This window comes from Choloepus didactylus, chromosome 3 (assembly GCF_015220235.1).
Source record: "Choloepus didactylus isolate mChoDid1 chromosome 3, mChoDid1.pri, whole genome shotgun sequence".
Classification (NCBI taxonomy): Eukaryota; Metazoa; Chordata; class Mammalia; order Pilosa; family Megalonychidae; genus Choloepus; species Choloepus didactylus.
In genome coordinates, this window is record NC_051309.1 from 111,027,425 (window position 1) to 111,054,336 (window position 26,912).

Sequence of the window (26,912 nt, forward strand, 5' to 3'; positions counted from 1 at the left end):
ATTTGTCAAATGAAAGGACATTTGATGATGATGTTAGATGGAAGTCAAAGCCCAAGAAGGAGATCATGGTGTTCATGGCCAAGGGTGAATGAGATCTTTCTGCAGAGAGTGTAGATCAGAGCAAAGGTCTGAGTCCTGGGCAATGCAATATTTACATGTCTGGAAGAAAGTTTCCAAAAAAGGAGATGGGGAAGGGGCAGCCACTGAAGTAGAAGTGTAGTATCTTGGAAGCAAAGTGAAAAAAGAAATGTGTCTGGGAGAAGGAAATGATCAGTCATATCAAATCCTACTGCAGAAGGGAGGAGTGGGAAAATGACACAAAATAAGTTGTGATTAACACCACCAGTCATTAATATCAAAATGTCCCCCAGTGATTGCAGGTACTCCCCAAATCTTTGCACCAATAATATCGTGAAGGTCTACTGGTTTCTCCCGAAACTCAGTATCCATAAATAATGTCTACAGAGCAAACACTGCAAAGATAAAGAATTATAGACTAGCTATACCCCAAACTCCCCCAAAAAACTGCAGAATATGCAAAAGTAAATGAGGATGCAGAAAATTTCAGAGAATGTGAGGTGTTAAAAAGTGAAAACAAACACTATACAAAGGACATAGGGAAGAGGACTAGGTAAAGATTCAGTTAACTGACCCTTGGGCCTGTTTAGCAATGCAGTGAACCTCAATTTCATTTGGAATGCACCCTCCCCCCATTTTAAGAAACCCAACCTCAGTACTGGATAAATCAGAGTGAGTTGAGATACACAGATATTGAGATAAGGCGTGAATGGAAGCCCACAGGACAAATTAAGAACAGGGCAGTGTGAAATATAAGGGACAGTTCAGCAGATGAATTAAAGAAGTGTGATACATTAGACTAGTGGGAATCCAAAGTGTACTGGAAGACAGGGTTAATAGCACGTGATGCAGAACTAGTGAGGTCTGAAAGCTGAAGCAGTTTCCAGCAATGTCTCCAGCTGCTTTCATAACCACTTCTATCCAGCTGAGAACCAGTTTCTGGCTTCCCGCATTCTGGAAGCTCACAGAGGAGGATAGTTGGAACTAGCTGGAAAGGCAAAAGTTGCATCCTTACAGAAGAAATTCTTCACATTAATGGAAATCTGGGAAATAGGCATGACAACTACTATACCATCTAACTGACTAAAAGAAATTATATACTCTGTGATTATTATATACAGATTCTGAATGGAGATTACTTCCATAAGAAAATAAAGCACACAGTTTGGTTTAAATATTTTTGTTAACAGCACTTTATTAAGTGCTCTAACATTGTGTATCTCTTTAAGAAATAAATTAAGGTAAATATTCTTTAGGATGCCATTTTCACCTCTATTATAGCCCTTTTCATAAAATAGCCATGAGATGATATTTTTAAACATCTAAGCCATGAGAAAAGAGCAAGGGAGACTGGGAATAGAATGAAGAGAAAGTCTACCCCACCCAACATATTTGGATACTTTGTGGTTTTCTTTAGATTTCTGTGATGTTGACCCCAATTTTCTTGGCTATCCACTCTGGTTTAATTATTAGAACTAAGTCCCATTCTTTCTTTTTTATTTAATACTGTGGTCCTGAAACTTTATTGTGCATCAGAGTCACTTGGAAGGCTGGTTAAAACTCAAATTTCTGAGGCCCACCTCCCAGAATTTCTGATAAGAGTTTTTCTAGGATGGGGCCCAAGAATTTGAATTTCTCACAAATTCCCAGATACTGCTGATGCTGCTTTCCTGGGAGAGGCACACAAAGAAACTGTGAGTTGATATCACAGTAATGGGTGCCACCATTGTTATGTTAGGTACATGTATTGATTTTGCATGAATAAAGTTGAAGTCGAGATAGTGCATTCTTATTTTGTTGTTGATGTCATTGTTTTTAAAATCCTACCAGTGTCCCAGGATTAAAATCATGGGTGCAGGATGAAGCTGTCTTACAGTGACTGCTTTTCTCAAAATGTGTTTTTTCTGTATCACTAGTAAAATTAAAAACTCATGAATTCATGAATTTTCTGAAGTTCTGTGTACTCTGGCTTGTACTGTGCACTGTTCTAGGTGCTAAGGGAAGGTGGAGGAACGTGGGATAAATAGAATATAGCCCAGTCCCTCAAAGGGCACCCAACCTAAGGGAAGAGAAAACAAAAGCACACAAACACACACACACACACACACACACACACACACAATGCCATTAAATAGTATGTGCTTTAATAAACAGGAGCTGACACTTGCATTTTGCTTACTCTGTGCCAGACACAGTTCTAAACACTTTACATACTTTACTCAATTCCTCCAACAATCCTGAGGTAGGTACTATTTTTACCTCTGCTTCATATAACTTGACCAAATAATAGGTGGCATAGCTAGGACACAGGCCGTATTATTAGCCATTGGATTATTCTGCTTCCCTATATGCTGTAATGAAGAGTTCCTTCATGGTGTCATGGGGGATGATGATCTTAAATTTAAAGGAAAGGTTATGAATTATTTCTGCTAAGTTATTTAAAATTACTATTTTAATGAATAATTTATAAAGGAAAGATTGAAATTGTCTTAGATGATCTTTATGGGTTTTTTTTTTTTTTTTCGGTAATCATAGAAAAAGAGTGATTTTTGTTTCATACTGTACGAGTCTTTCAAATCATCTGCTTTCTCTCTTGGGGCAGACAATGTCCTTTAGGAAGCAGCCCTGTCTGTTTTGTTCACAGATGTATTCACAGCACCTAGATGGATTTGCAGAACTCAATAAATGTTTATTATATTAATTAATTAGTTGATAAACAACAAAGTAACCCATTGCTTTAGTTTCCTAGGTTGCTCAAGCAAATAGCATGAAATGGGTCGGGTTCAACAATGGGAATTTATTCTCTTACAGTTTTGAGGCTAAAAGAAAGTCCAAATCAAGGCATCATCATGGTGATGCTTTCTCCCTGGAGACTGCAGCGTTCATATAACCTGACCACATAATAGGTGGCATAGCTAGGACACAGGCCACATTATTAACCATTGGATTAATGGTTAATAATCCTGAGCTTCCCTTTCCCTTCCAGGTTTTGTTGATTTCAGCTTCTTACTTCCTGTGGCTTTCTCTCTGGCTGTCTGAATTTCACTCTACTTATAAAGGACTCCAGGAATAGGATTAAGACCCATCCTAACTGAGGTGGCCACACCTTCTTAACTGAAATAACCTCATCTAAAGATCCTGCTTACAATGGGTTCTCACCCACAGGAATGGTGTAAAGTTAAGGACATGTTTTTCTGGGGTACATACAGTTTCAAACCACCACAATCATAGACTAAAATCAATAAAATCCTGGTCACTAATAGGTATAGACTGGTAATATTTGAGGCAGCTGTAGGTTGTCTTTGTTTTGTCTTTCATTTTATTTTCTACCTCTTATCTATGGCATCTTCCATTAGCAGAATGAAGAATTGGCACATTAGCCTTCTGAATGTGTTGCACTAAACTCACTGTGCTCAAGTAACCAAGGCACATATGTTTATTCTCTCTGGGCCAACACAAAAAATGTCAGTTTTTCAGGGTCAACAGAAAAAGCATCTGTAATTATATCATAGGGTTAGGAAAAGAAACAGAAGTACTGTCCATTTATAAATGTAACTGATAACAGGAATAAGCTTGCTAATATAAATTCATTTTAATAAGGGAAATGCATTCATGGGTTGGCTTCAATTTCACACATAAACATACACATGATGGAAAAGGGCTTTTTAATGTCTTGAATGAGTTACTTAAGGTACTCTCTTCCTTTTTTCAGCTTGTGGAAGGAATGATCCTCCAATTATAGTTTCCAACCTTTGAATCACTTGACAGGTCCAGAAACCCCCTACATGACCCCAACACCAACCCACCCCAAAACATCTACCTCTACTTCCTAAAGGGACTCATTTGCTCTCTGAATTTTGCCATTACCAAGTATTTATAGAAAAGTTTCATCGTGTCACTGCAGGTTTAAAGACTAATATTGCATTACTCTGAGAAGTGTAGAGATTCAAAGATGCAGAAGAACTTATTTCACATCTTGATCCTATAGGCTCCAGTTGACCTAAGCCAGCATGGTCACCTCCCCAATCATCCTATTGTTCAGAGGTCTGTAGCTTTAAACAACTGTAACTTACCCACATACTGCTTGGTGTTCCTGATAATCAGTTTTAAAAATAGTAGTTTATATATTTATAAATCTACTGTAACCTAATGGGTAGGAAAATCTCCAAATATATCTTATCCAAGTTTACAAAGCTGAGAATGTGTTGATTGTGTGATAGCAGAAATATAAGCTCTTGTCAAGGGGAAATAGATGTAGTTAAGACATGCGGAATTGTAGAGCCCTGACCACATTCAGGTTTTAAAAGAGTGCCCCTTGGCTTACTATCTCTTGCTCAATGTCATAGGCTAAATAATGGCTCCCCAGAGGTGTTCATATCCAAATCCCCCAAAATTGAATATGTTATATCATGTGGCAAAAGAGACATTGCAGATGGTGATTAGGTTAAGGATTTTGAGATGAAGAGATTATTCTGGATTATCTGGGTGGGCCCAGTGTACTTTCAAGGGTCTTTATAAGAGGGGTTCAGGAGGATCAGAGAGAGAAGTGATGATGGAAGCAGACATCAGAATGACGTGAGGCCATAAGCCAAGGAAAGTGGGCATTGTCTAAGATGCTGGGAAAGACAAGAAAATGAATTTTCACCTGGAGCTTCCATAAGGAACACATCTCTACCTCTAGGTCTATAAGATAATTTTTTGTTGTTTTAAGTCACTGAGTTTGTGGTAACTCTTTTACAGCAGGAATAGGAAACTAATACATGTAGTATATACCCAGCAAATCTAATCAACTTCTGGGGTAACAAATAGGTTCTCTCTAGTGAGGAATTTTGATCAATTGGTAGTTGCAATCTGGGACCCAATTTAAGAAGACTTCCTTTTCCATAAAACAAGTATTCTGTGGTGATTATCAATGTTTAGTGACACAGCAGCTAAGTTTTAAACCAATCTCCTGTACTCAAAGACATATATTTCTAATTTGAGTTACTTCCATATAATTGTGATACCAGCAGCTATCTCATCAATTCCCCTACCTGTACTCCATGGCAATACTCTTTTTCATCTTCTCTAGTGAATACTATTTTTCTGTTTCTTGTTTGTAGCTTTGTACCCTTAAATTTGAAAGTTGTCTTAAGTCTAGCTCTTTCCTTCAAAGCCTGTACATGGTCAAATCATGAAATCCCCTTAATATTTCTTTTGAAATGCCTGGCACCTCTGTCCTTCTTATCCTTACCCTTCACAATCACAGCCACCACTCTATTTCATACCATCAATTATGTCTCCTTCTTCCAGAATAAGTCTCCCAGTAGGCTTTTCGAACAAGTTTCACCATTTTTTTCTAATCCATCCTTTATTTAGATACTTCCCTAATCATTCTCATTTTCATTTTGTCCCTTCATTACATAAGCTGGTGCTCCCTAAAAGTATCTTAAGACCTACCCAGGGCTTTTATTGACCTAAGCAGTGCCCAGCTTTTCCTCCTTGTCCTTGTCCATTTTTATTATTCAAAATCATATTTTTTTTTTTAAAGAATAGATCTGTGCTTGAGAATATAGGGTCCTAAGAAATGCTGAATACTTCTTAATAAAATCTAGCATCCCTGCTCAATATTTTGATTTACTGTTTAGTGGCACACATTCCTTGAATCTCCATATAAGACCCATGAAAAGGCCAACAGGTAGCTTTCTAGCTGTAAGGCAAGGCTCTAGGGTTGAATGGCCAACCATCTGACTCCAACCCCATCCAGTTTCCACAATTTTGTTGTTCCAGTTTTCCTAGCTCTTCCTAGGTTCTTGAGACCATCTCTGTCGAGATACATTTTCAAAAGGGACTTTTATTATAAACATAGAGTAAAGGAATGCAAGCATGTATGTTTATAAATAAAGTTATTGAGTTTTCTTATTTTAACCAGAGTTTACTCACAGATTTGTATAATGGTTTAAACATGGAGCAGCCCAAACTCTATTTACTCATCATTGCCTGGGTTTGATGGTAGAAAATGGATTATAGAGGAAAAATATTTAATTGCTGTAATGTTTTAATTGATTCTAAGTCCAAGAACTGCTAATAAGATCTTCACATCCCCTCTTGCTTCCTAGCATTACCTCCAAGCTCCCAGACAGTTCATTTTGGCATCAGGCCTTGCTTCAATCTTGTTCTGCACATTGCCTTAGTTCTCTCTGGCTGTTTTTTGGCCCACAGACCTCAATAAGAAGCTGCTGCACAGTTTTTCCCAAAGACTCCTTATTTGGGTTCAGACCATCTCATACTAACCTGCCAGTTACATGCTTTGCTGCTCTGTTCTTTGTTTTTCTGACTCTCAGTGCCTTAAATCCCTCCTCTAGAACCATCATTCATTATCCACCATACATCTCTCTCTCTCTTCCCCCTTTCCCTTTCCTTCTTATTAGCAGTTCGTGGACTTGGTTCTTTCTATTCTTATCACTACTACTGCTAATGTTATGGTGGATTTATTCATTGGTGTATTCAGTGAGGAATGAACCTTTTCTGGATTCAAGATTGTGTGCTCTGTTCTTCTAATGCTTCCTGTCAGCTCGTCATTCAGATTACAGAACATCAATCTTCTAGAATCCTATAGTTTTACAAAGCTCTCAAATATTAAACATATGGTTATTGCAAAATATTGAATTTTCACCAAAATTGAAGAGATACACAACTTCTCAAAAGAATTTGTATTATCTGGAAACAACAAAGTTGGGATTTACTTCCCTTCTGGGTTTTGCCTAAGCCTGACAAGTGGGAGAATAAACAAGAGAGAATCAGGGTCCTGACATTTTTCCTACTTTCAGGCTGGTTGCTGAATGGGACTCTAACCATGCCCAGTATGGGTATTATCGTAGTAGGACCTAAACACAGTGGATACAACTTTTAAGAGGATATTTTAATAACAAGAATGCAATAACAATAAATAATGCAGTGACTACAAAGTTGAGATCTATAGTCAAGAGTATGCACTTTTATGCACTTCACACCTTGTGATGGTTAGGTTCATGTGTCAACTTGACCAGGTGATGGTACCCAGGTGTCTGGTCAAGCAAGCACTGGCCTAACTGTTACTGCAAGGATATTTGTGACTGGTTAATAAACCAGAAGGCTTGTTTATTAAATCATCAGTCAATTGGCTGCAGCTATGACTGATTACATCACCTAAGGACATGTCTTCCACAATGAAAGAATGCAATCACCTGGATTTAATGCAATCATTTGAAGACTTTTAAGCAATACAGACAGAGGACCTTCACTTCTTCGGCTAGCCAGCGAAGTGTTCCCTGAGGAGTTCATCAGAGTTGCCAGTTCACTGCCTGAGGAGTTCATTGAACACCTTCATTGAAGTTGCCAGTTTGCTGCCTGCCCTATGGAATTTGGATTTGTACATCCCCACAGTTGCATGAGACACTTTTATAAAATCTTTTATTTAGATATCTCTTGTTGATTCTGTTTCCCTAGAGAACTCTAACTAATAAACACCTCCTAATTTGTATGAGAGATATCCTAACAACAAAACTGCAGCATAAGACTTTGATGGGCCATTATTTTCCTTATGCACATTGCTTACATTATCAAAGTTTTCAGAACATGATAATCATGACAGCATTTTCTGTTGCTTGAAATTTGAAATAGATTTTACATCTAAGGCAGTAGGATGGGAGAAGTGACAACTCCTATTCTGCATGTAAGCTCCTTCTGCATCAGAGCAATCAGATTCATATCCCCAGTAATGCTATGTGTCTACAGACCAATAGAAATACCAATATTTCATTAGATTCCAAATCCTTATGAGGAAAGGAATGAAAGTCACTACCTTGCCTCAATCTGCATCTATACCTTTCTTAATCTTGTATCTATAGCAATCAGAGAAAATTACCCTCCAAAGAGTGCTTGGCTTAAACTTTCTGTGCCATAGCAAATAATAGAATAATTTAGCTCAAAAGAACATTAGAAATCCTACAATTTTAACTCCAATCTTCTCATTTTATTATTGAGGAGATTGAGGTCCAGTGAGATGAACGAACTGTCTCAAGGATCACAGATTTAGAGGCTGAACCAGCTCTAGAATCCAGAAACTTTAACCTTTAATCTTTTCTTTGTTGTGTCCTTCATTGTTTTGTCCTAAAGTGGCTATCTGTTCATCCTACTCCAAGCAAATAAATATTTACCCTTCCAGATAGTGTTTAATGAGAACAAATTATTACATGACCATGCACTTCCAGTTTCCTTACTCATCTTACTGTTTAATTTGTATCTAGTGCTTATATTCTAAGCTTGGCTATATGCCCATTTCATCATTCTGGTGATGTAGCTTAATCTTTTGAAAGCTTTGGTTTGATTATTTTGATCTAATTATTGGTAGTCTTTTATAGCGATTATCTTGAACAGTTTAGGAATGGTTCTGCACAGAAAAATGTATGGCATAATTTCTTTACTATGTGACAACCCATCACTTTGTCTTTATTTGTAAAAGTAGTGAAATTGGAAATCCTTGGAAAAATTCCCCCAGGCATTTTATTCTCCTCTCCTGAAATTACCATTTGACAGATATTGGCTGAAACAACTAAAAACTGAAAATTTATATCATCCAGGAAAAAAAAAAACAAAACAAATTGGCCAAACCTTAGTATGAATTGTGGCTTTTGTATTTACACCTTCATAATACAAAAAGATGCAATAAATCTTGATTAATTGAATGAAAATTGCCGTTAAATGAAGCATATGTACACTGCAGATTCAGCACACTCTAAAAGGCTCCTATGTCTTCTTAAGGAATCTATCATTTTAATCTAACAAGACTGTAAACTGTATAATAAATTATATGAATTTGAGAAAAATATCTCAAATGGTGTATGAGCAAAGACTAATAGAATCTCTGTTCCTGTTTAAATTGTACAGTCACAAGAGGTTATTGCTCCCACTATAACAAGAATAAGAAAGATGATCTTTGAAATCATAGTAGTTTTTTTTTAACCCGGAAGAAAACTAAACTAATGACCAAAGAAACTTAGATGAACTAAATTCCAGAAACAGATGTCTTTCACAAGAGAGAAGATATTTATGAGTACTTTCATTCTTGACAGAGCAACAGAATAAAGAGAAATCACCATTGATGAAAACTGCTGAACAAAGCGAACTTTCAATGGCTATATTTAGGCTAATGTGAGGAATAGAATTTCCAGGAGCCCCAGCTACAAAATGAGTCTGTACCACCACCAACTCTCTTTCACAGACTGTCATGAGTGCAAACAGCTGGTATTCCAGTGGCTGGAGAAAGGCAGAAGAGCTAAGAAAGATCCTTACAATACTCTTAGCCTTCCCTAGAGGCCATCCAGTGACTACTAAAGACAGGGAGTAGGACAGGGCTGCTAAGACAAATCCCTTCAAAGCACTCTGGCTTTCACCACATGGAAAGCAGCAGCAGCCAACTTCTAAATGCTAAAGGGGAGAAAAGATGAGAGAAGTATCTCCAGGCTCTCAGGATGGTAAGCAGTTTGCCTTAACTGAGACCATTGCAGGGCTCTCCCCCACCCCAACATCTGAGAGAGAAATTTTGAAATGTGATAATCTAGAGGCAGGACTGGAGAGCAAAAAGAACCACCTAGTGACCCAAAAAAGTTGATAACCAATCTGTAAAACAGACAAAGATCTCTGGTATCTCACCAAGGCTTAGATGAACAGAAATGTTTGTTTCTGCCCTAAAATATTTGAGGGCAGTTGTGAACTGTAAAGCCACAAAAAAGACCAAGCTCAAATCATCTACAGATTAGTTTGAACCCAGCCCTCTACCATAGTTGTATGATTAAATAAAGGATGTGTCCTATTCTATTGAATATTATTTACTTCAGTTAATACAATTCCCAGCATAAAATAAAAAAATATTACAGGGAACATGAAGAAGCAAGAAAAGAAAAAAAGCATGTTCAAGAAAAGAAATAGTCAATCAAAGCTGACATAGGAATTATGAGACAGGAGCTTTAGAATAGCTATGATAAATATATTATAGAATCTATTGTAAAAGGTGGGCCACATGTGCAAAAAGATGTAAATTTCACCAGAGAAAATGGAAAGTATAGTGACAAGGGGAAAACCAAATATAAAGAGAAAATCCTAAAAGTAGCCCAGGGGTGAGGGGAGGGGAGAGAAACACATTACATTACATAAAGGAAAATTATGTTAAAAATGTCACCTGACTTCTCATTCCAATAAAAATAAAGATTCCAGATGACAATGAAACACAGAAGAGAACATACTATATGATTCTATTTACATGAAATCCAAGAAGCAACAAAACTAATCTATGTTGATAAAAATTAGAACATAGTTGCCTCTGAAATGGGAAATTGACTAGAAAAGAGCAGGAGGAATGTTCTGTGGTGATAGAAGCTTTCCTTAACTTGTTTTGCATAGTGATTTTAAAATTGTCAAAACTCATCAAAATCATGATCTATGCATTGGTTTTATTTAAATAAGAAAAGCCAAAAGAGGCACAAATATCTTTAGGCAAAAACATCAATGGTCATATGGTCTAGAGTAAAACTGAGCATTGAAAAACAAGGGAAAGCATGTACTCCTTCTCCAAGTCACAGGCACATTATATGATCAGCTCTCACCCTCTCACAGAATGAAATGTCAGCAGGCACAGGAGAGCCTCTCCCTGGCCCAGGAGGCTTTTTAAGATAAAGGACTTCCTCATCCTGTGCTAGCACAAGCATGCCTGCTCCTCATACAGAAGGACCCATTCCCATCTTGGGAAAGCAGTTCTTACAATTATCTAATTAAGTTGAAAATATTAAAAATATGACTCTATTTGTAAACAACTACTCAAAAACCCAAACTAACTGAATGTCCTAAATCATAGTAATGCCTTTATTTAAATGAATACCTTTATTCATATACAGCTGTCATATATATTAATGTAATACCATATGCATATATTGACTGTGTTTAATTTGGCATTCTGTATAAAGCTACAATCATGATTTAAATGATATTGAAACAACTAATATAGGTTCTGTGAACATGCCAAATTCTTTGAAAGGTTAACTCTGCCATGTTTTGTTAAATTTTAAAAAATTAAATGAGAAATTGTCTAGTTATAGTTGATGTACATTACAAGACTAAAGCATTTCCTGCTTAATGAAAAGTAAGCAAGAAAAATAACCCTACTCAAGACAATAAAAAGACTTGATGTAAATAACATTCTGGCAGATTTGAAACTGATTCAATATTTTATAAAGAGCCAACTATTCTAGAATCAAGCTCTTGGGATAATGACTCTGGAATAATGAACAGAATTAAGGATTATAAAGCTGGGGTAGAGATGAATTAGGCTGACAATTTGATGCAGAAAAAAGAAGCAGAAGGAAGTTAATATGCATTGAACTCCTGTTCTGTTTCAGTCACCTTACTAGGTAATTTATACATATGAAATCATTTAATTATCTCAATAACCCTGCAAATTTGGATGAGGAAACTGAGGCACAGAGAAATTAAAGCTTACTGAAGTTCCTATAGTGAATATATGGCAGAGCCAACTGACTGTAAGCCTGTGCTTTTGTAACTATTAAATTCTATATTGCCCAAGGGATAGGAAGAGATGGAAATTTCAAGGAAAGACATTTCACCTTAAGAGAAGTAATAGTTTCCTAATATTCAATGTTATTGAATAAAGAAAAAGGCTTCATTGGGAAGTAGAGAACACTGTCATTGGAAGTATGTAAGCAATAACTAGAAGATCATCTCTTATGGGTATTATGAAAGCAATTACATTAATGGGTAGAAATTAGAAAGTTGTCCTCCAAAGCTCTTTCCAGATTTATAACTTTACAAAAAAAATATAGTGGATTAAAGAAGTTTAAGTTGCCACTAAAATCAAAATAAAGAAGTGGAAAATAAAGAACGTAGCCTTCAAACTTGCAGTCCCCTTTAGTATCAGCAGTACCACCTTCAATAGGCCGAACTTCTTCCTTTCATGTGTTGGAAAATGTGGTTACAGGTTAGCAAGACTGTTAAGAAATGTGTCCTGAATAACTGTAATCATTTATCACAGTCCTTATTACTCTTTTGAGTATACAAAAGTAGAGAGATCCTTAATGAAGTTTGTCATGATGTTTTTTTTAATATTAAATTACATTAAACTTAAGGAATTTACTGACAGGGAGGCTGCTGAGGTTAAAAAGTGAATGCATTACTATAATGATTAAAAATTCATTTAGTGAACCACATTCTTACCAACACCTGTTATTTTCTGTTTCTTTAATAATAGCCATCCTAGTGGGTGTGAAGCAGTGTCACATTGTGGTTTTGATTTGCATTTCCCTAATGGCTAATGATGTTGAGTATATTTTCATGTGCTTATTGGCCATTTGTGTATCTTCTTTGGAAAAATGTCTGTTCAAGTAACTTGCCATTTTTAAATTGGATTGTTTGTCTTTCTGTTGTTCAAATGTGGGAATTTTTTATATAGTCTGGATATTAAAGCTTTTGTCAGATATACAATTCAAAAAAAAAAATTCATTTAGTGAAAACAGTATCTTAAGCTGATTGAACATCATCTAAAAATTCACCAGAATAACAGTGCTTAAGGCATTGATTTGCAGTTGATGATGTTTTCCATATTTTGTTGAACGTAGCAAAGAGAGAGAGATGACTGAAGGAATGTAAAAATCTGACATTATCACTTCAATATTTTTCTTTATTATCTTTGGCTTGTTTTAGTTGTTGTAGAATATTGTATTTTTATAATGCATTCCAATGCAAATAAATAGAAAATTGTTTCTTAGTTAATATCTTTTTGTGCAAATACATATTTTTATTTTTAAAATTTGTCTTACCTTAGACACAGTTCAGATTTATGTGGTAAAGTTCCAGCTTTCATAGACCCATCTTCATTCATCTTTACAAAACATTTGTTAACCTTTCACCCACTATACACCATATAAAAAGAGGCAAGTACATTTATTGTCGAAATCAGATCATAGATCTATCTATAGTTATTAGTTCTACCACATTTTGAAGGATGAAAGTTATTCTTATTGTACATACTTACATGGTGACCTGAAGGTTTTTGGTTTTGCTTTCTATTAAAACATACGAACCAAAAAAACTAAAAAATACATTGACCGTGAGGCACAGCATCCAAGTGAATTGAAAACTCAAGGTTTGATTCCGTCTCTTTTTCTCCCTATTTTTTAAAAGTCTTTTGAAACTGCAAAATACCAAAGAGGTAAAAGTGTCCATGCAGGTTCACAATTTTAAAAAGTGTTATCAGGTGGCTGTTTTCTGTTACTTTAGAATTCTTATGGAGGAATAGAGTTGCCTTTTGGTATGATTCCTTTGTTTCTGTTACTGAAATCTTCACATTGTTTGCCCCAGATAATGGGGTAAGCTGGTGTGTAATTTCTGTGAGACATTTCCTTCAGCTGGGTGTGAAAGCGTAGATGAATAGCAAGCATCACTCACCAGGTTTTCTTTTTTTTTTTTTTCCATTGGGATAGCAGTTTACATTTATCATTTTATAGTTATGCAAAATTAATGTGTCTTTAAATTGATACTTAATACATAACTATGAAATTGAAACACTAAAACATAAAAGATGTAAAATCCTGATGGAAATTTTCATACTGAAATTTATGAGCAGTTAATGAGGGCTAAGTTGCATTTTCTGTTGTAGTTACTTTTTGAAAGAAAAATTTCATATGGAAATCTCATATCACCCAGTAATTTCATGTTTATTTCAACTTCAAAAAGATGCAAACTAAGTGTGGCAGCAGGCAAATTAAAAGGTTTTATAGATGACCTTATAGACTTTTGTTCTCTAGTGTTTGGGTAATGTCTAAGTACATTTAGAAGGAGTAATCACAATGTAATGTTTTTGGTTTGTTTTCTTTTGTGTGTTTAATATTTAAGAGTTGATGTTTATTTCCAAATTAAACTTATCCCACAAGTAAGAGTGGGACATTAATGGTACTGAAAATAGTAGTTTATATTTATTTTGAGAAATAGATAAGAGAAAGAGTCAACATTGCTAAATTAACCAGTGATGGTTTCTTATATGAAAGTCACACCAAAAGTTTGCACTGCTTTATTGGAATTACTTTTAGGAGTAGAATGTGTTTGTTCTTCCCTTATGGGATTGCAGATACAAGAAAAACATAATAAATCTTATTACTTCTTGTACTTACAGATATTCATTCCGAAGAACTTCCAACTCTTCTCCATTGTGCAGCAAAATTTGGCTTAAAGAACTTGGCTATTCATTTGCTTCGATGTTCAGGAGCAACTTGGGCATCTCAGATGAAAAATATGAAGGGGTCTGACCCAGCACATATTGCTGAAAGGCATGGTCATAAAGAACTCAAGGAAATCTTCGAAGACTTTACAGTAAGCTTCCTCCATTTTACTCTAAAACTCATAAATTATTTGTGTGTGTGTGTGTGTGTGTGTGTGTGTGTGAGCACACATGCATTGCTCATTTGAAAATGATGCCAATGCACCATCAGGTTTGTAGGTCTGTCAGTACAGGGTCATCCATTGTCTTGAAAAGCATTTTGAAAGATTATTCAGCTTATTTTTTACTGTAATCAACAGTGGAGTAATACTCCATACTCCCTCCCCTAAGCATCCCTTTTTGAAATCTTCCTGGTCTTTTTATCTTCTCTATAGCTTTTTTGATATTGGAAAAGAGATGGTGAGAAGAGAATACTAGCCAATTACTTTTACCCTTTTGTTCAAAGTCAAAATAAGACAACATGAGGTACATGGAAACAAATTATCAATTATAAGGTTAAAGGAATACATTTTGCTAGTGTGGTAAGTTAAATAATGGCCCTCCAATGGATATTCATGCCCTAATCTCTGGAACCTGTGTTACCTTATATGGCAAAAGAAAAAGAAGGAGGATGAGAGGAGGAGTAGGAGAAGGAGGAGGAGGAGATTATTTTGCAGATATTATTAAAATAAAGATCTAGAGATAAGAGGTCATTTTAAATTATCTAGGTGAGCCCTACATCCCATCAAAAGTGTCCTTTTAAGAGACAAGCAGAGGGAGTCTTGGCAATTTGACACAAACAGCAGAGGAGAAAGCAATGTGACCACAGAGACAGAGATTGGAGTGATGTGGCCACAAGCCAGGGAATGCCAGCAGCCACCAGAAGCTGGAAGAGGCAGAGAACGGGTTCTTCTCTGTAGCCTCTGGAGTTAGCATCGCTCTGTAAACATCTTGATTTCAGCCCAATGGTACTGATTTCAGACCTCTGGCCTTCATAATTGTGGGAGAATGTATTTCTGGGTATTCAAGCTAATAAATTTTTGGTAATTTGTTACAGCATCCATAGGAAACAAATATCCTAAATGATTCAAAGAGTCTATCTAATAAGTTAACTCATGTTGTTTAAAATTGTTTCTCTTATATGATGCCTTCTCTGTCCCTGTTAAGGACCAGTTTCTTATTACATAGATTGAAGTCCCAAATTTTAGAAGACCCATAGAGGATGTTAATTTCATAAGAATGGAATCAAGTCAAAACTTTATACAGAGCAGCTACTATCTTAGTACAGAAAGCACACTTTGTGTTTCTGAAATTAAGTTTAGAAAAACAGTTGCTTTCTGTTTATAATAAAGGTGTGCACATTTTACTCTAGAAAATGAATTGTACCCATAATGGCTCTTAGAGAAATGTAAATAACAATGATTATGCAGGTGAATGGTCAAATTTTGTCTTTGGGTTCCAAGAACAGAAATAATTTTATTGCCAATCAGCATTTAGTATGGGAGATCGGGATACTGTAAATAGCTTCTGGTTATTTTAGCATTTATTCTATTAGATTAAGTCAATCTAATTAACATTGGACTTTTAAAGAATAATTGGTATTTATGCTTTCCAGAGAATAAAATGGCAACCAATGTAACTTTTTCCCATTTTTAAGAAATAACAAATAGTTATCAGAAGAGCATGAATATTATCCTTTATCTGGAATTACAGTCCAGTATCTTTGTGTTTATTTCAAAATAAATATAGAACATGCAGATTTGTAATAAAATTAATAATTAGAATATATCCTTCAAATCAGAAATAAGCATTATTTTTATTCATAAAAGGATTTTAGATAGTGATTCTTACATATGATGCTTAACTAGTCCTTCTGTCTTTAACCACTAAGTGCATTCACTGTAGAATGTATACACTGTATATAGTCATTGACAAGTGCAACATGGTCTCTATCTCAGGTAAGTAGAGTCAACTCAGCCTTGGATATTTTCCTATAATACTATTATTCAGTGCAATCTGGCTGCACCCAACTCTCAACAACCTTATTGAATTTCAAGCCACTGGTAAACTTAAGTTAAAAATTTCCCTAGAAGTCTCAGCATCCTTTCTAAGATGAGCCCTTATTTTCAAGGAATCATTGCTCTATTTCTTGCTCTTCAGTGGGGGCTCAGCTTTTGACAGATACAACTCCAGACAAATTATTTGTGCTCCATAAATAACATAATATTAAATAATGATAACAGTAAGTACGAAAGTTAGTATAAGCATAGGAGATGAGGGTTGATGTACATGGGAAATAATTTTTTTTTCTCTCACTTTCTTTGGGTGCTTATACCTGTGCTCCTGCACTAATAACACTAAGAAAAGTTCATTGCTATCATTTTCTTTGCTGATTATCCACTCCTTTATACTGGCTGCATTCTAATTTTGCAGAATTATATCTGATAACTATTCTATTAAATTTGTTAAATGATTTTATATATCCTGTCTCTTTGTAAACTGTTATTCTGAGAAAATGTCTGTGGTAGACATTGCCATGATAGGACAGGTAAATTATGTCATAAGTTCTATGTGACTTGTAGCCATTATATAGCCCTGTGTGTGTATGTGTGTGTGTGTGTGTGTAAATATATATATGTGTATATATATATATTTAAAGGCTGTTACATAACACAATATATATATATGTGTATATATTTATCTATATATATACACATATATATAAAGTCTTTAAGTGCGTTTTATGGACATGGATGGTTTCAGATACAATAATTTTGTGATCTACTAAAAGCCTTTTAGCAAATGTATTGTTAAAGAATTGGAAACATTGTTAAGGAATTGGAACATAGATTGTGACACGCATGGAAAATTGTATTTCCTTGTTGGCTTATCTCCTATGTAAATCTTTCTTCTAATTGTCAATTTTATTTTAAACAAATCCAGAAGTCATATCTTCTTCAGCAAAGGTATGCCAGATAACCACATGGTGACAATATATAAACTAAATTGTTGTAACCATGTCTTTTTAAGTGTATATCTGAATCTGATAGAGGAAAAATTGTGGAATCTTACTATGCTGCTAAATCCTTTTTGTAACTTTAATAGTATTTATGTAGCTCTAGTTTTATAATAACATTATGGTAAATCTACTACTACTCCGTATGTGTTTAAATTTTCCATAAACTATTGTTTTGGAAGAGTTGAAAGGAATAGATACTCTTTCAAGTTTGAAGTTTATAATTCACCATAAATACTTTCAGATTGAAGAGATGTTTAATTTTCAATTCAAACATATTTTGCTCCTAACTGATTAACTAATCTGTCCAATTCTCCTTAATCTTCCACCTGTGAAACATTTTTCATTTTAGGATCTCATGGGGAGTTATATACAGTGAGACTGGGCATCACTGAATGAAGTGGGAAGAAGCAAGAAGCCAATTACATTTTTTTTTAAATTCAAAAGAAAAGAAAAGTATTAGCAATTGTTCAGAAACCAACAAGTGCCATCCTTATCCTAGTGTTAGTTAGGCAAAAAAAAAAAAAAAAAAAGAGTAGTAGTCTCAAATCACATTGCACACATTTCTTCATGACATATTTTCCTTTGAGAGGTTAATGATTCATACAGGAATTATTAATAGAATCTCTTCATTATGAATGCATACCTTTCAGATTTTGAGAAAGTTATCTAATTGATGCTCATACTTCTTTAATATTTTCAGTACAGTTATTGGATACCAGATATTCCTATAACCCGTAAAATCTTTCAGATAGCTACCCATTTTTCATTTTGTGTCAATATCTCCCCTGAGAATTATTATGAAAGGTGGGTGGACAAAAAACAAAGGAGTTGGTATTTAAATCCTCAGCTGAGTGTGAATCATAAATTGCGTAACAGAATTCTTGAGAAAACCTCAGACTATTTCAAGTAGCAAATAAGAATATCAATGGTTAATTCAGTCCTTCAAAAAAATATCAAGTAAAAAATACATGAACAACTGAAAATACACTAGAACTTGTACTCGAATTAAGCATTTTTTTGTGAATCAGGATAAAGTATACAGCAAACATTAGGATGTTTGCTGTATACACATTAGCAAAATAATATAATTAATCTTTCCTTGCATTGTCTCTAGGATCTCACCCCATCTTTTCTCATCAGTTTAAAACACCAAACAAAATGATTGCATCAATGTGTAAATAGAGGGAGACAATAAATCTTTCTCTGTTGGCTGACTGTGAAGTTGAGAACCAACAGATGTTTGCTTATCTGATGCATAGTAACCAGAAAGTATCTTTTTTATTCTATGACAGTGTTCCTTCATGTAGTTTGTCACATATATTCATAAGATCTTAATCGTAAAGATTTGTCACAAAAATGTAAGAAATAGGAAAATCAGCTTTCTATGCATTTTTTCAGTTACCTTTCAGGAGGATTCCTGACTGGGAATCTTTCCATTGTTCACTGCCTGTGATGGAATTCCTTGAAATCTTGCTGTCACTGACCTACCCTGACAATGCTCTTTGCCCATTGGATAGTGACTGGCGTGTGTGTGTGTGTGTGTGTGTGTGTGTGTGTGTGTGTGTGTGAGAGAGAGAGAGAGAGAGAGAGAGAGAGAGAGACAGACAGACAGAGAGACAGACAGAGAGATTGATTCTGTGGCCCTTTAGTAACTGGTTGACAGACAGTGACCCCAGAACTTCTTCAAATGGTCAAGAGTTTGGAATGAAAGTAAAGAAGACAGGTGTTGAAGCCCTTAGAGCATCCATGATATAAAACAATAACCTGGCAACATAGAGAATCTCATGATGGGTTTTGTTTTTAAACCAGTGAATTCTGACTCTTCTTGACCCGTTATTTTTCCTATTCCCAGAATTGCTCATATGGCACTTTATGTATATCCTTGTTCTCAAGTAGATTGATCCATTTAATTTAGTAATATATAAATTGGTTTAAACAGAAATATACCCTGCTTTGTCTATGTAGTTTTTCTTCCATAGAAGTCTAGAAACTCCCCTCCATAACTCTCACTTCCTTGTCAGATGCCTGGAAGGTGCTCAGCATGAATTTATTCACTGATGGAGTAGAAGGACTGTGCCAAACTTTTGGCTCAATAATATCTGAACCAGGTTTCACATTTTAAGTAAAATAATTGGTCATATTTTGTATATATTCAGGATTTCTTTTTAAGTTTAGTTTCAGAGAATTCATGGACAGATAACCCAACTTCTGTCTTCAGCATGTATTTTTAATAGGCAGGCCTACAATGAATTTCAGAATTCTGGCCTTTATTTAATATTGATATTCTGTTAGAACTGAGGAAACTGGAACAAGTCACATAACTGCACTTGACTGCATACATTACAAATTCATGTCTCAGTTGTGCTTTTGGAGCTACTTAGCAATCTCTTTTTAAAATCCCATTAAATGCACCACAGCAGCTATTACAGAGTTTTTCCCTTTCCCAAGTTCTCAGACCCAGTTCTGATGCCCTAACTCTGCAGCTCTAAACATCCTATAAAACCTCCCTCAACTCTCCTCTCTCCTATGTCAAATTTTCCATCTTCCTCTTCTCACAGGGTCTTGGGAGCCAGCCAGATCTTCATTTGAATCCTAACTTCATCAAATACCAAGTGTGCCTCCTTGGGGAGCCTCTTTATTTTCTCTCAGTGTCAGTTTATCTACAAAATGGGGGAAAAAAACATCTGTCAGGATTGTTTTCAGGATTTGACGAAATAAATGTGAAAGCATTCAGTATGTAGAATATCTCCAACAAATGTTACTGCATTCACCTTATTTTCTTTTGATTTATTGTTATTCATATCAACTTTAGACCTCACCATCCATCATGCCCTCTCTTCTTCTTCCACCATTAATCTCTCCCATCACACTGACTCTTCCTGAACAAACATGTTTAAGTCTCATGTATTTAGGGACCCCCAACAATCCTGCTCTCTTTTCAAGCTTCCTTTTTCAATACCAGAATTAACTGAAAGAATGGTCTACACCAGCTGCCTGTTTATTTCACTCATTTCTTCCCTTCTAACAATCAAAGCTTTGCATTCAAGCCACTCCTGGAGCTGCTCTGTCAAGGACCATGAACAATCTACTATCTATTGGGTCCGATAGATTCCACCTTAGACTTTCTTTGGCTCAAGCTTCAGCACTGAGTTCCCTAACCCTACCCTCTTCCTGAATCTCTACTGACCCCTTATGGTTTCCTTCCCTTACCCCATCAGTGAAGGTTCTTTCTACAGTCTTTTCTATGTGATTGATAACTCTATCATTGTCTCTTACCTGCCTCTTTTTCCTGTCTTAAGATTCCAGTTTCAATTTGCAAGCTAGATGTGTCCACACAGATATATTACAGGGATCTAGATCTCAATGTATCCAAATGATCCATTGCCCTACATACCAGTTAGTGGCATAATTATCTTTTTGACTTGGCCTTAAACCTGAAAATAATTTTCAAATCTTCAACAATGATAACAATAACTACCATGTGTATAAGCTAACCATGTCGCCAACCCTATGTGAAACACCCTAATTCCACTATCTCATTTAAGTGTCCAAGCAAGCATACACTGCTTGCTGTTTTTCAGATAAGGAAATAGATTTATAGAGATGATGTAACTTGTCCAGGGGCACCCAGCTAATAATATCAGGCTTGACTAAACCCGGAACCCATTCTCACAGCCTCCCTACATGAGCTCTCTATAGCCTCCATCTCCCTTACACAATCCCCATCTGGACCATCAATTTGTTCACCGTAACTTGACTGTATTTCATCTCTGTTCCCTCTTTTTTATTCTCTCTGTGGCTCTTTTGCTTTGAGCCTTCATCATCTCTGTTTTGGTTTGCTGTCCTGAAGAAGCCTCCTACCTGGTCTTTCTTCCCAGTTTGTTATGGCTTCAAATCATCCCATATCCAGCTGTCTCCAACTCACCATTTTCACCTCTTCTCTTTTTTTAAGAACAGTTTTAGTCACAGGCCATACAATCCATCAAAAGTGTACAATCAGTGGCTCCCAGTATAATCACAGAGTTGTGCATTCATCACCACAATCAATTTGAGAACATATTCATTGATCCAAAAAGAAAATTCTTATACCTCCTGTAACCCCTATTATAGTCACTTAGTTTGGTATGATATCTTTTTTATACTTGATGAGATCATATTACAATATTGATGTTAACCATAGTCCATAGTTTGCGTTAGTGGTATTTTTCTCCATATACCACCCTATTATTAACACCATGTAATAGTGACATACATTTGTTCTAGAAGAATATTTTTATATTTGTACTATTAACCACAGTCATCATCCACAACAGTGTTCACTTGTTTTATCCTCTAGCTTTCCTTCTAGTGACATACAAAACCCTAAATATCCCCTTTCAACCACAATCACACCCATAATTCAGTGCCGTTAATTACACTCATCTTAATTTGCTGCCATCACCTCTATCCATTTCCAAACATTTAAAATCAAACCTTATTAAAAACTCTGTACAAAGTAAGCATCAGGTCTCCAATCTGTCTCCTGGGAACCTATGCTCTATATTTTAACTCCATGAGTTTGCTCATTACAATTAGTTGATATTGGTGAGATCATACAATATTTGTGCTTTTGTGTGTGGCTTATTTCACTCAAAATAATGTCCCTCAAGGTTCACCCATGTTGTCACATACATCAAGACTTCATTCTTTCTTACAGCTGAGCAATATTCCATTGTATGTATATACCATATTTTTTGTTTATCCATTCATTGGTTCACAGACACTTGGGCTGTTTCCATCTTTGGCAATTGTGAACAATGCCAATGTGAACATTGGTGTGTAAATGTCTGGATCACTGCCTTCAGTTCTTCTGAGTACATACCTAGTAGCAGGATTGTCAGATCATATAGCAATTCTGTACTTAGCTTCCTGAGGAACTGACAAACTGTCTTCCACAGTGGCTGCACCATTCTACATTCCCACCAGCAGTGAGTAAGAACTCCCAATTCTCCACATCCCTCTCTAACACTTGTAGTTTTTTGTTTTGTTTTTTTTTTTAATAGTAGCCATTCTAGTAGGTGTGAAATGATACCTCATTTTAACTTAGATTTGTATTTCCCTAATAGCTAGTGATGTTGAACATCTTTTCATGTGCTTTTTAGCCATTTATATTTCCTCTCTGAAGAAGTGTCTCTTCAAGTCCTTTGCCCATTTTTTAATTGTGCTGTTGATCTTTTTCTTGCTGAGTGGTAGAATTTCTTTATATATTCTGGATAAAAAACCCTTATTGGATATGTGGTTTCCAAATATTTTCTCCTTTTGAGTAGGTTGCCTTTTCACCCTCTTGACAAAGTCCTTTGAAACACAGAAGTATTCAATTTTGAGGTGATTCTTTTTACCTATTTTTTTTCTTTTGCTACTTGTGCTTTGGGTGTAAAGCTTAAGAAATTACCGCCTACTACTGCCTTCCCTACATTTTCTTCTAGGAGTTTTATGGTCCCAGTTCTTCTATTATATCTATGATCCACTTTGAGTTAATATTTGCATAAAGTGTGAGATGGGGGACTCTTTCATTCTTTGGATATGGATAGCCAGTTCTCCCAGCACCATTTGTTGAAGAGACTGCTCTGTCCCAATCAAGGCTTTAGCAGCCTTGTCAAAAATCAGTTGACCATAGATGTGAGGGTGTATTTCTGAACTCTCAATTTGATTCCATTGATCGACATACCTGTCTTTATGCCAGTACCATGCTGCTTTGACCACTATAACTTTGTAATATGCTTTAAAATCAGGAAGTATGAGTCCTCCCACTTCATTTTAATTTCTCAAGATGTTTTTGGCTATTTGGGGCCCCTTGCCCTTCCAAATAAATTTGATGATTTGCTTTTCTATTTCTGCCAAGTAGGCTGTTGGAACTTTGATTGGGATTATGTTGAATCTGTACATCAATTTCGGTAGAATTGACATCTTAACTAAATATAATCTTACAATTCATGAACACAGAGTGTCCTTCCATTTATTTAAGTCTTCTTTGATTTCTTTTTGCAATGTTTTATAGTTTTCTGTGTATAGGTCTTTTATGTCTTTGGTTAAATTTATTTCTAACTATTTGATTCTTTTAGTTGCTACTGTAAATGGAATTTTTTTCTTGATTTCCTCCACAGATTGCTCATTACTAGTGTATAGAAACACTACTGATTTTTGCATGTTGATCATGTATCCCACCACTCATCTATTAATTCTAGTAGCTTTGTTGTAGGTTTTTCAGGACTTTCTAAATATAGGATCACATCATCTGCAAACAGTGAAAGGATCCAGTTTGGAGCCTTTTATTTCTTTTTCTTGCCTAATTGCTCTAGCTACAACTTCCAGCACAATGTTGAATAACATGGTGACAGTGGATATTCTTGTTTTGCTCCAGATCTTAAAGGGAAAATATTCAGTCTTTCACTATTGAATACGATGTTAACTGTGGGTTTTTCATATATGCCCTTTAGCGTGTAATGGAAGTTTCCTTCTATTCCTGTTTTTTGAAGTGTTTTTATTGGAAAGGATGCTGGATTTTGTCAAATGAGTTTTCTACATCAATCAAGACAATCATTTGGTTTTTCCACCCCTCAATTTGTATTACATGAATTGATTTTTCTTGTGTGGAACCACCCTTTCAGTGTAAAACCCACCTGAACTCAGTGTATATTTGATTTGATTTGCTAGCATTTTATTGAGGATTTTTGCAACTATATTCATTAAAGAAACTGGCCTGTAATTTTCTTTTCTTGCAGTATCTTTATCTGTGTTTGGTATTACGGTGATGTTGGCATCATAGAACAAGTTAGGTAGTGTTTCCGCCTCTTCAATTTTTTGGAAGAGTTTGAGCAGGATTGGTACTAATTCTTCTTGGAATGGTTGGTAGAATTCACCTGAGAAGACATCTGTTCCTGGGCTTTTCTCTATTGGGAGGTTTTTGATGAATATTTCAATCTCTTTACTTGTGATTGGTTTGCTGAGGTCTATTTCTTCCAGAGTCAGTGTTTACCTCTTCTTTTGTTTCAAACCTCGGCAACCAAAATCTACGTGCCCTTCCTTCATGTCATTATTTCAAGCTGTTACTTCTACCTAGAACCTCCATTCTCCTAAGTAAAATATCCCGATTTCCAAATCATGGCCAGAATCAACTGCTTCGGGAAACTTTCACGGAAGAAGAGTGTACATATATTTTAATCTCCGCTATATACCATTAATCTCCATCACATATTTTAGCATGCTCTAGGAATGCTATTTGATAGTGCCTGAGAGCAGATGCTCTAGACCTACCTGCCAAGATCTAAATATTGACTCTGCTACTTTCTAGCCGTTTACCCTATGGTAAATCTCTTAATCTCTCTGTGTTTCAGTTTCTTCTTCTGTAAAGTGGGAATAAAAATAACACCTTTCTTCATGACAGTTATGAGAATTAAATGTAAATACATATAAAACATGTAGAGTGATAACTGACAAATAATAAGTACTTAACAAATGTTAGCTAATTATGTATTGCTACCCCATTGTTCTGTCTTGGATGATCCTATTCCTTTCTTTTGTGGGATTAGTTACAATTTAACTACTGGTGAAAGGTTTTGTTTTTCCCCATGTCTGCCATGAAGGCAAGGGCAGTTTAATCTTGCTTATCACAATATCCCCATTACCTAACTCAGTTTGGCAAATATTATGGGTTCACTAAATATTTGTTGAGTGAATGAATCAATCAATTGTTGATTTTGTCAACTCAGTTCATAGAGGCAAGTACCATGCTGTTTATTCTGTTCCCCATTGCACCTAATATAAAGTATCCTAAGTTATCGATAATAAATGTTTATTGAATAATAACAATATTAAAGATACTTCTCTGAGGAAAATTTGTAAAACTGTTATTTAGATAACTTCATTCAAGATCAGAAATAAATGTTATTTTCCTTTCTCTCTTTCAGGGAAGTGATGATGGGAAAGTAAAATTCTGATAGAAGAAATAATAAACCAAAAAAAAAAAAAAAAAAAAATCTGGTAGCTTCCAGGAATTTTCCATTAGTGAAAAAGACATTTAAAGCTGTTCATTATCACAGTACAAGTGGTTTTGATCTTGGCAAATATTCCAGTGTATTAGTGTCAATACCCACACTTAATCTTCTTGAGACTCTCTCCAAATCCTCCACAAACAACTTTCCTCTTATCCTTTAAGAACTAGATTCAGGCCAACACATGCATTATAACGTTTTCTACCACATTACCCATCATTTAATGAAATATCTAGAGCTATTTTGTGATTTTATTTTCATATTGCTCTTACTAAAATTTATTTTACTAGAGATAGAATATCTAAAACTGCCAGTTTTCTAATTTGTAAAAATATCTGCCTGATAACATTGGACATTTACATCACCAGGAACACTTGATAATGTATGTGCTTGTTATTTTATGGCAAATGACAGGGGAAAACAAGAGATCACATACTTATCTTTTTTTTTTTAATTCAGTTTTATTGAAATATATTCACAAACCATACAGCCATCCATGGTATACAATCAACTGTTTACAGTATGATCATATAGTTATGCGTTCATCACCACAATCTATTTCTGAACATTTTCCTTACATCAGAAAGAATCAGAATAAGAATAAAAAATAAAAGTGAAAAGAGAATACCCAAACCATCCCCCCATCCCAACCTATTTGTCATTTAGTTTTTACTCCCATTTTTCTACTGATTTTTTTTCAATTTTTTAACTTTGTTTATCAAAAAATTAAAAACAAACCGGCAAACAACAACCAAAAAAACCCCACAACATTTCAAACAAAGCAATGGATTAAGGAAAACAAATAACCTAAAATAACTACTTTGCTTCCAATATGTTCCTACCATACCCCAAGAAAATTAATAAACCATGTCCAAACAGAGGAGTAAGAGAAACAAATAATCTAAAATAACTACATTGCTTCCAACATGTTCCTACCATACCCCAAGAAAATTAACAACCCCTAAGAAAACAAAGGAATAAGAGAAAAAAAAAAACTAAAATAACTCTATTGCTTCCAACATGATCTTACTATATCCAAGAAAGTTTACAAACCATAATCATTCCTGAGCATTCCCATAACATTGAGATTACCCTCCACACACATACTTATCTTTTGAATGTCAGAGACTTAAGCAATTTCATTTCACATCTGTTATTGCCCATTTAATGAATTTTGTAGCCTGTGCCCAATTACTGAACACAGGAGTATTTATTGTATTTGCTGACTAGTACCACAATTATTGAGAATTACTTAAAAGAATGATTTTGAATAGTGGAATTATAAATACCTTAGGTTTGGAGCAAGTCTTAAAGCTTATTCACATGGAAATACACAGCTGACAAATATTCGGGATCAGAATGGAGGTTAAGGAAAACAGAGACATGTGGTAGTTCTGACTTTTCCTGATTGTACATATTCACTATGCAATTATGAATTAGATATTCACATTAAATCTACAGATTCAAAATCCTTGAAATTAGTAGCTTTGTTCCTATAACGTCA

General features: G+C 35.2%; 1 protein-coding gene across 3 annotated transcripts in view; it reads left to right on the forward strand.

The window, feature by feature from the left end:
• The window catches only part of BANK1 (B cell scaffold protein with ankyrin repeats 1), a 340,362-nt gene that overhangs the window by 135,507 nt on the left and 177,943 nt on the right, over positions 1–26,912 (forward strand). For all 3 annotated transcript variants that reach the window (XR_005215918.1, XR_005215919.1, XM_037830343.1), the window contains exon 7: positions 14,276–14,472. Coding sequence is in view for 1 of the 3 variants with exons in the window: in XM_037830343.1 (XP_037686271.1) it covers positions 14,276–14,472 (197 nt within the window). In the remaining 2 variants the exon portion in view is untranslated. The remainder of the gene's footprint in view (positions 1–14,275; positions 14,473–26,912) is intronic.